Source organism: Penaeus monodon, chromosome 14 (assembly GCF_015228065.2).
Source record: "Penaeus monodon isolate SGIC_2016 chromosome 14, NSTDA_Pmon_1, whole genome shotgun sequence".
Classification (NCBI taxonomy): domain Eukaryota; kingdom Metazoa; phylum Arthropoda; class Malacostraca; order Decapoda; family Penaeidae; genus Penaeus; species Penaeus monodon.
Window position 1 is genome coordinate 1558079 of NC_051399.1, and position 13206 is coordinate 1571284.

General features: G+C 50.1%; 1 protein-coding gene across 1 annotated transcript in view; it reads right to left on the bottom strand.

Annotated features, from left to right (window-relative positions):
* Positions 1–168, bottom strand: part of LOC119580780 (syntaxin-1A-like) — a gene marked incomplete in the record, with an annotated part of 109615 nt that extends 109447 nt beyond the window's left edge. Inside the window, 1 exon segment of the mRNA XM_037928892.1 lies at positions 61–168. Coding sequence (XP_037784820.1) covers positions 61–129 — 69 coding nt within the window.
* Between the last annotated feature and the right edge of the window lie 13038 nt (positions 169–13206).

The following is a 13206-nucleotide window of genomic DNA, read 5'->3' on the forward strand; positions in this document are numbered from 1 at the left end:
GATCAAGAATGGAAGAAAGAGAGAAAGAGAGACGGATACAACGAACGAACACGAACTTACCTCATTAAAGAATTCGTCCATATAGCCCACATTGCCGTCGACATTGACGGCAACATCATCTGTTCCCATGTCATCCTCATCGCTCTGCGCCTGCAACGACAAAGGAATTGCGTCAGCGAAAAGCAAAGCAAGTCACCTGTACATTATAATAAAACTCACAGAAGCTATAAACTGCACACGTATAACCTTGCCAACCACCGCTGAACACACTGCCACCTTCGACGCTTCGATGAGCGTGACGACGAAGGTCTAAATAGCAATGCAAAAGAATAAGAATGATAAACAGAAAAAAAAGATTGCATGATTCATTCCGTGAGAACAAGACTGCACCGGAATCTCTTCCCGAAATTACACTGTTTTGCCCGCGGAGAAATTATAGCCGGCTGACCAATGGCGCGACACTAATTTGCATACGCGTGGCTCAACAACGGCACCCGAGGTTTGTAATAACGATTTACTACTACATCCCCTTCTGCAGAGAAACACATGTTGAATAGTAAGCAAGTACGGCGGAATCCTTTGTACTTTTCCCTAATCCCTCTTTCTCTCTATCTTTCGTTTCTCGCATGTTCGTTTTTATCTTATTCTGACTTCTCATCATCTTCCTTGCGTTATTCTCTTCTGTTTTTCGTTTTCCAGATTCTCCTTATCTTTTCCTTCTACTCGTTACTCTCTATCTCTTTCCTTTTTCTCCTTTCCCATTCAGTTCTTCTCCATTTTTTCCCTTCTCCTCCTCCTTCTTTGCACCCTCCTTCTTCTCCTTCTCCTTCTCCTTCTCCTTCTCCTTCTCCTCCTCCTCCTCCTCCTCCTCCTCCTCCTCCTCCTCCTCTCCTCCTCCTCCTCCTCCTCCTCCTCTCCTCCTCCTCCTCCTCCTCCTTTTCCATCCCCTCCTCCTCCCCAGGCCAGCAACCACGTACAATGCTTGAACAAAGGAACGGGATCCGCACTTCTTAAGATCGCTCACGTCCTCCCGGCGAAGATCTTAGCCGGCGACGTCGAATAATGCACGAGCGTCTTATTCATGTCACGTCTAATTACGTCACGTCATGAGGGGTCATGTCCAAGATACGTTTCGTTTTCTTCGAGCGTCTAAAACGTCTACTATACATCAGCAGCCAAGGCAGACCGTTCTGGGAGCCGGGTGGCAGTCATCCGCGATCTCAACACAAAGCGTAAAACCCCGACTAAATGTCCGTTCAACGCAAACTCACGTCGAAATCCGTCAACGCTCGTTCCCTCTCCGACCCTCCATTCATCAATCGCTTCAGAGGCAAACGCTTTCATCACATAACCAAACGGCTATTACGCCACGCCCACTCGGCCTCCCGCGCCGCCTCCACCACGCCCACCGGCCCGAGAATCTCAGCCACTTCCATCCCTTTGAATCCTACAAGCTGACGTCGCTCGGGCTGGGACTGACGCGGGCGACATTTCCCCTTAGGTCAAAGGTCGCGCCATGGGAACGACCATAAATAACAGCGATGCGCCTCGGCACCATGCCAGGATACCATGTCCGAAGGGGGGGGGGCGATACAGGGGTTCAGGACACAGAATCCTCGGGACTGCGACGCTCACCCTTCCCTTGCTATTTCACTCCGTCGTGGTTTATATTTGCAAAGTAGGATTTATTTTCAATTATTATGGTTCATTACTCACAGTGGTCTGTTATCATCCTATCCACTCTTCCTCGATTTTCTTGAGAACTCTGGCATTTTCAACAGATAAAGTTATCACCATCCTTGCAATCCCAAGCATTCGCAGTACGACCTCTCTGCCACAACAACCACCATCAATACTTTCACCACCTACGTCTTGAAGCGACTTTGCTCCGGAATTTCCCTTCCTTACACATATACCTGCTCCTTGACCCCTAAAGGCCCTTCAATTCCTCAACATTCACCCCCCCCCCCTTCGCCGCGGGATTCTGTCCCCTTCGGTCTGACTGCCTTTCTGCCTGTCGGTTCGTCTCCACCTACGTCCACCTCTTTTTCCTTCCTCTCTCTCACTCTCTTTTATTTCTCTTTCTCTCTCTCGTTCTCTCTCTCGTTCTCGTTCTCGTTCTCGTTCTTTCTCGTTCTCTTTCTCGTTCTCTTTCTCTCTCTCTCATTCTCGTTCTCTTTCTCCCTCTCCCCTTTCTCCTTCTCCCTCTCTTCCTCTTCCACCCATCCTCCTCATCATTCATATAACGCCTTTATTCCTTTGCTCGCTCACTCAACGCACTGCCTCCCTCAACAAGTCGCGCTGTAATTAGTAATCACTCCAGCTCCCCTCTCCCTCACCTCTCTCTCGCCTCCCCTCGCCCCTTCCTTCTCACCCCTCTCCTCCTCCTCCTTCTTCTTCTTCTTTTTCTTTTTCTTCTTCTTCCTCCTCCTCCTCTTACTTTTCTTCTTCCTCTTCTTCTTCGTCTTCTCCTTTTTCTTCTTCCTCCTCTTCTTCTTCCTCTCCCCCTCCCTCTCCCCCTCCCCATCACTTCCCACCTCAACCTCTCGCCGCGAGATCACACTCCCGCAGGTATTAAATGAAAGAGGGAGGCCGATTCCCTAGAGATACTGCATCTTCTCTTCCCTATCTCCCCTTTCTCCCTCCCTCTCCCTCTCCTTCTCCCTTCCTCTCCCCCCTTCCCCCCACTTTCCCCACGAGTAACTGACCAGCCGCACGGTATATTCTTAGCCCAGTCTTAGGTAAATACTCTCCCCCAGTAGCGAATGACTGTCCAAGCGGCGTAGGAAGGAATTTCGCACCAATATTTCGCGGTCTGGGAATACGTGCTGTGCATTGTGAACTGTGAATCGTTGATTTAGCCTTCTCTTTCAACCCGCCCTTGCTCTCTCCCCCTCCTTTTCCTCCTTCAAACTTCAAAAAATTCGTTCTCTGCCTCTTCCTCTCTCTACTCATCTCTGTCTCCTTCAAGTTCTCTATTCTTTTTATCCTATATCTTATCCTCTCTTTCCCTGTCCCCGCCACGAATCTGTTCTTCACTCCTGTTCTTTACGTGTGACTTCACTCGCCCAGTTTATCTCTTTCACTTCTTGTCTGTCTGTGTGTCTATCTGTCTCTGTCTGTGTCTATCTGTGTGTGTGTGTGTGTGTGTGTGTGTGTGTGTGTGTGTGTGTGTGTGTGTGTGTGTGTGTGTGTCTGCTTGTGTGTCTGCTTGTGTGTCTGCTTGTGTGTCTGCTTGTGTGTCTGTCTGTCTGTCTGTCTGTCTGTCTGTCTGTCTGTCTGTCTGTCTGTCTGTCTGTCTGTCTGTCTGTCGGTCAATCTGCCTGTCTGTCTCCTCTCTCTCATCCCTCTCTTAACTTTTTTTTCTTCCTTTCACTCCTTTCTCACTTTCTCCCCCCCCCCATATCTCCTTCTCTACTTCCCTTACCCTCTCCCTGTTTCTGCCTCTCTCTTCCTCCCCTTCACTCTCTCTTTGTTCTTTCTCCCCTCTCTTTCTCTCTTTCTACAATCCCCTCTCTATATTTGAATAATTCATCCCCCTTTCCTTCTCTCACTCTCTCCCTCTTCCTTTCTTTCCATAATCATTTACATCTTTCTCATTTTCCTTGTCTCCCTCTCTCACACTCTCTCCCTTCCCTCCCCTCCCCCTCCCTCTCCCACATGCCGTCTTTTCCCTCTTCCCCTCTCTCTCTCTCTCCCTCTCTCTCTCCCACTCTCTCTCTCCCACTCTCTCTCTCCCACTCTCTCTCTCACTCCCACTCTCTCTCTCCCACTCTCCCACTCTCTCTCTCCCCTCTCCCAATCTTTCTCTCCCACTCTCCCACTCTCTCTCTCCCACTCTCCCCCACTCTCTCTCTCTCTCCACTCTCCCAATCTCTCTCTCCCACTCTCCCAATCTCTCTCTCCCACTCTCCCAATCTCTCTCTCCCACTCTCCCAAATCTCTCTCTCCCACTCTCCAATCTCTCTCTCCCTCTCTCTCCCACTCTCTCTCTCCCTCTCTCCCACTTTCTCTCTCCCTCTCTCCCACTCTCTCTCTCCCTCTCTCCCACTCTCTCTCTCTCTCTCTCTCTCTCTCTCTCTCTCTCTCTCTCTCTCTCCCTCTCCCCCTCTCTCTCTCTCTCTCTCCCTCTCTCATTTTCCATTCCTCTGCCTCCGCCTCCCTCGTCCCCCACCTCTCTCACCAGCTCACACTCACACGCCTTTAACCTCACACTCTCATCTCCATCCGCCCGCGTTCTCATCGCTGTTTCTATCTACATCTCTTTCTCTCTCCCTCCTCCTGGTTCTTTTTTTTCTTCTCCTCCCCTCTTAGTCTTCCTACCCTCCCTCTTCTTCCTACCTTCCCTCTTCCCCTTCCCTCTTCCTCCTCCTCCTCCCTTCCCTCTTCCTCCTCCTCCTCCCTTCCCTCTTCCTCCTCCTCCTCCCTTCCCTCTTCCTCCTCCTCTTCCCTTCCCTCTTCCTCCTCTTCCCTTCCCTCTTCCTCCTCCTCCTCCCATCCCTCTTCCTCGTCCTCCCCATCGATCCCTTCCCTGTCCTCGGCGCTCCCCTCGGCGCTCCCCTCGGCGCCCGCGAGGAGAGGAGTAACGACGACACCAATATCAAGAATGAGCATAAGGGAAGAGAGAGAGAGAGAGAGAAAACGACCGAGGACAAGAAAACGAGGCGGGGAGTCGGGATAAAATCCGGGCGGAAGAAAACCGACCCCGAATAAGAATAATAATGAGATGACCAAGGAATAAGAATACGTAGAAGAATAAGAACGTAACATCTCGGCTCGCACAAAGAAAGCGGCTCGCTAATTAAAGCCCGCCTCTCATCCTCTCCCCCCCTCCCCCCGCATTCCCACCCCCCTTCCCCTCTACCCCCTCTCTCTCTCTCTCTCTCTCTCTCTCTCTCTCTCTCTCTCTCTCTCTCTCTCTCTCTCTCTCTCTCTCTCTCTCTCTCTCTCTCTCTCTACCTCCCTCCTTCCCTCCCCCCTTCCCCTTCTCCTCCCCCCTTCCCCCTCCCCCTTCCTTCCTCTCCCACTTCCCCTCCCTCCCTCCACCACCACCACCACCACCACCTCCTCCTCCTCCTCCCCGTAAAGCACATTCCTGAACTTTAAGATTTTGGAATCCATACTCTCTCTTCAGACACTGCACCCGCCGCCCCACCGCTACCCCATTCCCACCCCCTCCCCCATTCCCGTCCCCCCCCCTCGCCGTCGCCTCCAGTGAGGGTCATTAACACCGACGGCTTAGCATGATTTGGCCGGCCTGGATATGCCCAGACTTCCGTGCTTGGGTTTCGCCTGCAAGCCTTGGTTTGGCTTGCTTGGTTTGGTTTGGTTTGGCTTGGTTTGGTTTGGTTTAGATTAGTTTGGTTTGGCTTGCTTGGTTTGGTTTGGTTTGGTTTGGTTTGGTTTGGTTTGGTTTAGTTCAGTTTAGTTTGGTTTGGCTTGGCTTGCTTGGTTTGGTTTAGTTTGGTTTGGCTTGGCTTGTTTGGTTTGGTCTGCATGGCCTGATCTCTTTGGTTTGATTTGCAAGGATCTATTTGTTTGGTTTGTTTGTATGGCTTGGTTTGGCTTGTAAGGTTGAGTGTGCCTCGTCGCATCAGATCAGCCTGGTTTGACTCCCGGGACGGACTCGCTTGTCTCGCCCTCGTTCGCTTGGTCGAGCGAGGCCCCGAGGCTCGCCGTGGTTAGGCAGAGCTAGTGGCCTCGCTCGGCCCCAAACAAGGCTTGGCAAGGCTTCAAGTCCACTTTATAGAGCGCAGGGTTCTTTATCCTGGAACCCGGGCTTGGCGGCGGATAAAGTGGCTTTGACGTGACCTGGCTTGACTTCCTTTTGGCGTGGCATGACGTAGCCTGGCGTGGCGCGGCATAGCGTGGCAGCGAGTCAATACCTTCCGCACAAACACAAGAGACCCCTACTTAGCGAGATCAATACCGGACCAAGAGAGCCCAGCCTTTCACTATGGCGGGAACACTTGAGATCATGCTGGACACTAACTCACAACACGTCGTCCTCCACTTCCTCCTTCCCCCCCTCCTCCTCCTCCTCCTCCTCCTCCTCCTCCTCCTCCTCCTCCTCCTCCTCCTCCTCCTCCTCCTCCTCCCTCTTCTTCATTTCTCGTATTTCTCTCTTCTCCCTTTATTGCTCCGTCATCTTTTGTTTCGTTTTCTTTACTGATCTCCTTTTGTTCGTTTCTTTTTTTCTTTTTTTTCAATCTTTTCCATCTCTATTTCTTTTCTTCTTCTTCTTCCCTACGAATTACCAATCCGTATTTGCATTTCCCCCGTTTTCTCTTCCATTCTCTTTCCTCTACGTCTCTCCCGTTCCCTCGCTTCCATTCTCTTCCGTCTCCCACTCCGCTCTCCTCTTCCCTGCTCTCTACTCAAGCTTGCTCTCCTCGTCTTTTATTTTCCAGTCTCCTCTTTTCGCCATTCAATCTTGCAGTCTGCTCATCGTCTCTCTCTCCCTCATCCGCCCCCTCTCTCTCCCTCCTCCCTCCCGCCGCCGGCCACGCCCCCCAACCTTGTCCTTAAACTTCAAACGCGAGCAACAAGCAGCACGGAAAAACTACCAGCAGCCAATCTATTCTTTCAACGGCGCCGATTTATCGCCTTGTGGTGGGCGTGTTGCATGTACTGTATCGGTTACTGTGGCATTAGACCTAATTGCTCGGCGCTGTTAAGCCGTTAGGACTGTTTCCGCGGCGTGACATGCAAGGGATGGCATGCAGGCTCGCCTTGAGTTGGGTTTTTTATATTCAACTCACAGGGTATTAAGACATAGCGTCACATATTGTCATATAATGTTTATGGATATAGTGTCATAATACGCTAAAACTGTGAATAGTGTTGCGCCGTCATCTAGGTTATGTGATATGTAGTAAACTCTCTAAGAGTTTCCGAGCGTCACTCTGCATGACGCTCTTGGACGGGGTCAATACCATACCAGATGGGCACTCTCGAGCGCTGTCATATCACACTAGACAGCACACTCGGGCATTGTCACAGCACACCGAATGGCGCCCCAGAGCGCTGTCACGTCATAACCCTCCCCCCGCCAAACTGACGCAAGAGGCTTCCTAAGCGGCAGCCAAGCAGCGCCACCGCGAAGGGCCCCAAGCAGGCATCGCGGCACCCACGACGGCACTTTAAAAGCGGCATCCTGGGTGGCACCACGCGGCGGCCCATATCAGTGGCAGCAAGATGCCTTCACTCCCATGAGCCGAGGAGGTGGCACGGTGCAGTGTGGCGCTCGTATTGATTATAACATGGCCTCCCCCCGGCGGTATCTACACTAAGGATCGTAGTGTAGATATTATTTCTGGGCGGCGGGAGGGATTTCCGGAGGGGACGAGCAGAGGCTGCGGGGAACTGCCCGACCCTTTTCCCACTTACACTGCCTGACACACCAAAAGGTAGGGGATGAAGGGCCCACTCGTTCCCCCACTCACTCACCCTAACACACACGAGGGCAGAAGATGGGGGCCCACTCATTTTTCCCACTCATTCTCCCCGACACACGCGAGGGCAGAGGATGGGGACCCACTCATTCTTCCTCCTCATTCTCCCCGACACACGCGAGGGCAGAGGATGGGGACCCACTCATTCTTCCTCCTCATTCTCCCTGACACAAGCGCTCAAACTCTGGTGCGAGACAAAACAGAAATGCATACCCCCTCCTCTCCCTTTCCTCTTCAGACCTGAGGATGGAATCCAGGTGGATTTCGAAACTATAGTCTCATTTTCAATAAATCTAGTTTTTGTATTGTGTTTTTTTCTTCCAGAAATGCAGACGTTGTTTCTCCGCCAATTCCTCCTAGCGCCGATATTTGTCCCTATCAAATCTGTATCAAAAGACACTTAATACAAATTAGCATCAAAATTTTGTCCTTCATCTTTTACAAACTTACAAATAAATCAGTTTAAGAATAATTATGGAACTGAAAAAAGTAGGTGAAATGAAATAACCAGCAAAGCATGTGGGGAAAAAAGGAAGTAAAGAAAAAAAGAAAAAAAAATGCAGACACCTCCCTTTGTCAATCACCCGAGCCAAGCGCCCTCATGCAAATCCTCTCCTGACCTCTGACCATTAGCGAACTACACGCGAGGAAGGCTCCATCCTCTTTCATGACGCCTCGACAGAACCTGACCTATAACATGGCAACCTGAGTCCTGTCAGGTGATAAGGTGAGCCATAATGGCGTGAAATATGTAAGGTGAGAGCTGTGTTAACAGATAAGACGCTCTTGCTAAGCTGTGTTTACCCATGATAAGCTGTGTAAGTAGTAAGTGTACTCCAGTGAGTATACTTACAAAAGGCTCTTATTACCACACGGTGTATTGGCCTACACGGTTCACGATAAGAAACTAACAATTGTGCTTATAAATATATTTTTTAAAACTTGCTTAATGTAATACACAGGAAACTTATATGTGTTGCGACTCATTGCCGTGTGCAATGAGAAAACATACCTCCAAGAAAATAAAATGAACCAAAATCAAGGAAGGGAGAATATCATCTCCTATGACGTCAGCCAGGCTAGTGATCTGCGTCGACGAATAATCCACAAGCGATGCTTTAGGCCGCGGAATAACATTGTGCCCCGCGGCCCATTACAATAGGTAATCAATGCACCAAATTAGTAACGCGACGGCTCTGCCTCGTGGCATCTTCCCCATTCAGCCCCACTTCCCCATTCCCTCTGTCGCAGGCATCAATGAATGGTCGACGCTCCCCCCCCCCGCTATTCTTCTGAGTACACCCCCCCCCCCACTTCTCCCCTATGGGTGCATTCTGACAACGTGCTACCTCAAGTAAGAAGTCAGTCGGCTAGTCTCCCTCTACATTTCCTTCTTTCTTTCTCCCTCTCTCTCTTTCTCTTTCGTTTCTTTACCGTACCCTTTCCATACTTCCTCTACTTCTATTTTTCTCTCTCTCTCTCTCTCTCTCTCTCTCTCTCTCTCTCTCTCTCTCTCTCTCTCTCTCTCTCTCTCTCTCTCTCTCTCTCTCTCTCTCTCTCTCTCTCTCTCTCTCTCTCTCTCTCTCTCTCTCAACTCCACAACATAGGCGCCTCCCTCTGCTAAGGCCTTATGCAAACTTCGAAGCTTAAAAGTTCCGCAGATAAAGCAAAGTACGAACTTTAAAATACAATGTTTGTTTGCTACCGCACCAACTTTGAGAGCTGTTAAGATTCCGAGGCGGGACCGCGCACTCAGACCCGACGTGTTGATAGAGAATTCGGGTCAAGAGTTGATATCAGGCAACTTGGACGCCACGATCTGTTACTAGAGAGCTTGTGACTACTTGCTAGACAACTTGACATCAGTTCGACTTGGCCGCGGACTGCAGCAGTTACGCCTAAATGTGGAATAACTGCCGCAATCAAACCTCCACTTCCTCCTATTCGCGTTCCAGCTCCTCGTTTTCATCCACCTTCGCTAACGCTAAACCTACTGTTTGCATTTCACCCTTTTTTCTATTATCCTTTGCACCGCCTCGTTCCATTATCAGCATTCTTTTTTCCTCTTTCCTCTTCTTCACCTTCCTTCCTTCCTTGCCTTCCCTGCGCTTTCTCCTCCCGGTCTATCTTATTTCAAGATTAATGTTCAGTGACATTTCGAAAACGCCATCCTAGCCCAGCTGTTATAAAATAAAGCGCCAGTCCTTCGCCTCCTTGCAATTCGCCATTCTCCTTTGATCATCTATTTGTAGAGGGGAAAATTTCGTCTTTTTTTTTTGGGGGGGGGGCTAAAAATAACTTCCTCAGCACGAGGTTCTTAACTTCTCATGAGTTTCCACAGGCACAGGCCCACGAAATCACGAATAAGGACTGAAAACACAAAACCCTTCACAACGAAAACCGCCCTCAGGATCCACCCCTGTGAACGGGACGCGTCTGCCAGGCATATACAGAGGACACAACATCCTCTTAAAATGGTGCTGTACTCAATGCCCGGCGACAGCGTGAGGTACGCTATTGACATGTTATCAGCCGGTTCAGATATATGAAAGAAAGAATGAATCAATGAAAGAATGAATGAATGAATGAATGAATGAATGAATGAGAGAGCGAGCGAGAGAGAGAGAGAGAGAGAGAGAGAGAGAGAGAGAGAGAGAGAGAGAGAGAGAGAGAGAGAGAGAGAGAGAGAGAGAGAGAGAAAGAATGAAAGAAAATAAAATGAGGGACGAATCGTCTGACTTAAAGGACGATTCCCCCGCTCGATAATACACTAGAGCGACATTTCCAGGATTCTTTTGCAAATATTTGTTAGAACGAGTCTTCATCGCTTGTGTGTATTGTCATCCGCGACATTCTCTTCATCCTCTACTTCTTTCTTGTCTTTCTCTTCGGTCTTTATCTTCCCTTTCGCTGGCCGATTTTCCTGCTTGACCTGTCCGTCTCTCCTTCGCTTCTCCTCTTACTCATCTCCGTTCTTATCATTCCTTTCCTCTCCCTTTCCTTCCAATTCCTCCTCTCCTTTCCTCTCCATTACCATTTCCCTCACTCTCCTCTCTCCCCTTCCCTTCCTTCCCTCTCCTCTTCCCCTCTCCCCTTCCCTTCCCGGTCCTCCTCTTCTTCCCCTTCCCCCTCCTTCCCTTCCCCCTCCTTCCCTTCCCCCTCCTTCCCCTTCCCCTCCCCCCCCCTTTCCCCTTCCCCTCTTCTCCCATTATCCGATCGATACGTTTGGTAACGATCAATAACCTTAATGTTCGCTTTCCCCATCGTCGTCGGAACCTTCTGAATGTAGAGGCGTCGTGCTTTGTTACGTCCAGAGGGATTATGAGTGTAAATGCGAATATGAGTGTCATTATGAGTGTAAATGCGAATATGAGTGTGATTATGAGTGTAAATGCGAATATGAGTGTGATTACGATTGCAAATGTGAATATGAGTGTGGCTATGGGCGTGGAGGATTAGCGTCGGCAGATGTGTAATACGAGCAAAAGTATGAGTCACTAAAGAAAAAAACAAATGTGGTTGCAGGCCTTGGTAAAGTGTAAAGGCAAATGAATGAGTGTGACTCCGAGTGTGACAGTAAATATGTGTAAATCTGGATGTTATTGTACGTATGAGCTAATTGCAGTGAGAAAAGAGTGTAACACTGTCATAATTGCAACAAGACGCCAACGAAACACGCAATTGCATCAACTGCACAGCACCATAACGCTGCAGTCAAAGCAAGGGAGGAGGAAGGACACTAAGGATTAGACAAATAAAGTCAAAACAAGAAAAGAAGAGAAAAACTGATCCAATACACGGAAGACTCAGCAGCGGCGGAAACTGTAACCGACCCTCCACGCGTCGTGGCATCAAATATTTACCAGCCTTAACCTAACCCTCCGTCCCTCCCTCCGTCCGTCCCTCCTTCCCTCCCTCCCTCTATTCCTTCCTCCATTCCTCCCTCTCTTTCTCCCTCCCTCCCTCCGTCCCTCTCTCCCTCTCTTCATCCCTCCCTCTGGACGTCCCTCCCTTCCTCCTTCCCTCCGTTCCTCCCTCCCTCTCTCCTTCCCTCCCTTCCTCCCTTTGTCTGCTTCCCCTACCCTGCCCCAGCCTACCTGTGTGGGTTGTCGGGGGAAAGGGGGAAAGGGGGTGAGGGGAAGAGTGGATGAGGGGATGAGAGGGAGCGAGGAGGAGAGGGGGCGAGGGAGAGGGTGAGAAGAAGAGGGAGAGGGAGAGGGAGAGGGAGAGGGGGTGAGGGAGAGGGTGAGAAGAAGAGGGAGAGGGAGAGGGAGAGGGTGAGAAGAAGAGGGAGAGGGAGAGGGTGAGAAGAAGAGGGCGAGGGAGAGGGTGAGAAGAAGAGGGAGAGGGAGAGGGAGAGGGAGAGGGAGAGGGAGAGGGGGCGAGGGAGAGGGTGAGAGGAAGACGAGGAGGTGAGGGGCCTGAGGGGAGAGGAAGGCTAGTGATTCCTGATGATTTAAAACAAAAGATGTCTCATTCCCAACACTTTCTGTCTCTGTCTCTCTGTCTCTCTGTCTCTCTGTCTCTCTGTCTCTCTGTCTCTGTCTCTCTCTCTCTCTCTCTCTCTCACTCTCTCACTCTCTCACTCTCTCACTCTCTCACTCTCTCTCTCTCTCTCTCTCTCTCTCTCTCTCTCTCTCTCTCTCTCTCTCTCTCTCTCTCTCTCTCTCTCTCTCTCTCACACACACACATTCATCTAAAAGGGATAGGCCTACATCCTCTTCTTTTTAAAGCACCAACGTCCAACCCCACGCGTCTAGCATCCTCTCCCCTTGTACCTCCGATATCCGCAGCAGACGGATCATATCCACGCTCGAAACCCACTGCAGACTCGGGCCACAACTATCCACCACCCATTTTTATCCCGACGTCTATCCCACCCGATCCGCAGCCGTCGGCGAGTCCCGTTCGTCCGGCGGTTTAATACCAACAACGAGTTCATCCAAAGCGTTTCCTCTCCCAACCGAGCCTCTCGCGGTGACTAATCCAGTCACACCTAAATATAACAAGGAAATCGATATGTACCCGACAGCAATGTTTACTCCGTTACTGAATCAACCTTGAGCATAGCGTTTCTCTTCTGGAGGTTTTTATTTTTCTAATCTTTTATTTTCTTGTTATTTTTGTCTTTTTTTTAAAGGAGGGGGGGGGGATTACAAGAATGGGAGAAGATGCGATAAAAAGGGAAAGAGAAGGGGAGGGTAAGGCGAGGCTGAGGATAATTGCGACGACCACTGATAAAAAAGACGAGAATGAGGGGGATGGAAGGGACAAATAAAGAAGAAGAAAAAATTAACCCGAGAAATGAGAAACATGACAAGAAAGAGAGGAGACAGAACGTAAAGGTAAATATGGAAGCAAAGGAGACGCCAACCACCGGGTCGCAGGAAGGTCGCCAGCACCTGACCCAAGGCCGCAACATCAATGGAGAGGGAACATGAATAACACCCCTACGCTATCGACCCCTCGCTTAACAAGGTAATCCCCCTCTCTCGCTCTCGCTCTCGCTCTCTTTCTCTCTTTCTCCTCTTTTTTCTTCTTTTCTTTTTCTCTCTTCTCGCTCGTCTCTCCTCGCTCTCTCTCTCTCTCTCTCTCGTCTTCTCTCTCTCTCTTCTCTCTCTTCCTCTCTCCTCCCTCTCTCTCTCTCTCTTCTCTCTCTCTCTTCCTCTTTTCTCTCTCTCTTCTCTCCTCTCTCTCTCTCTCTCTCTCTCTCTCTCTCTCTCCTCTCTCTCTCTCGCTCTCTCTCTCTCTC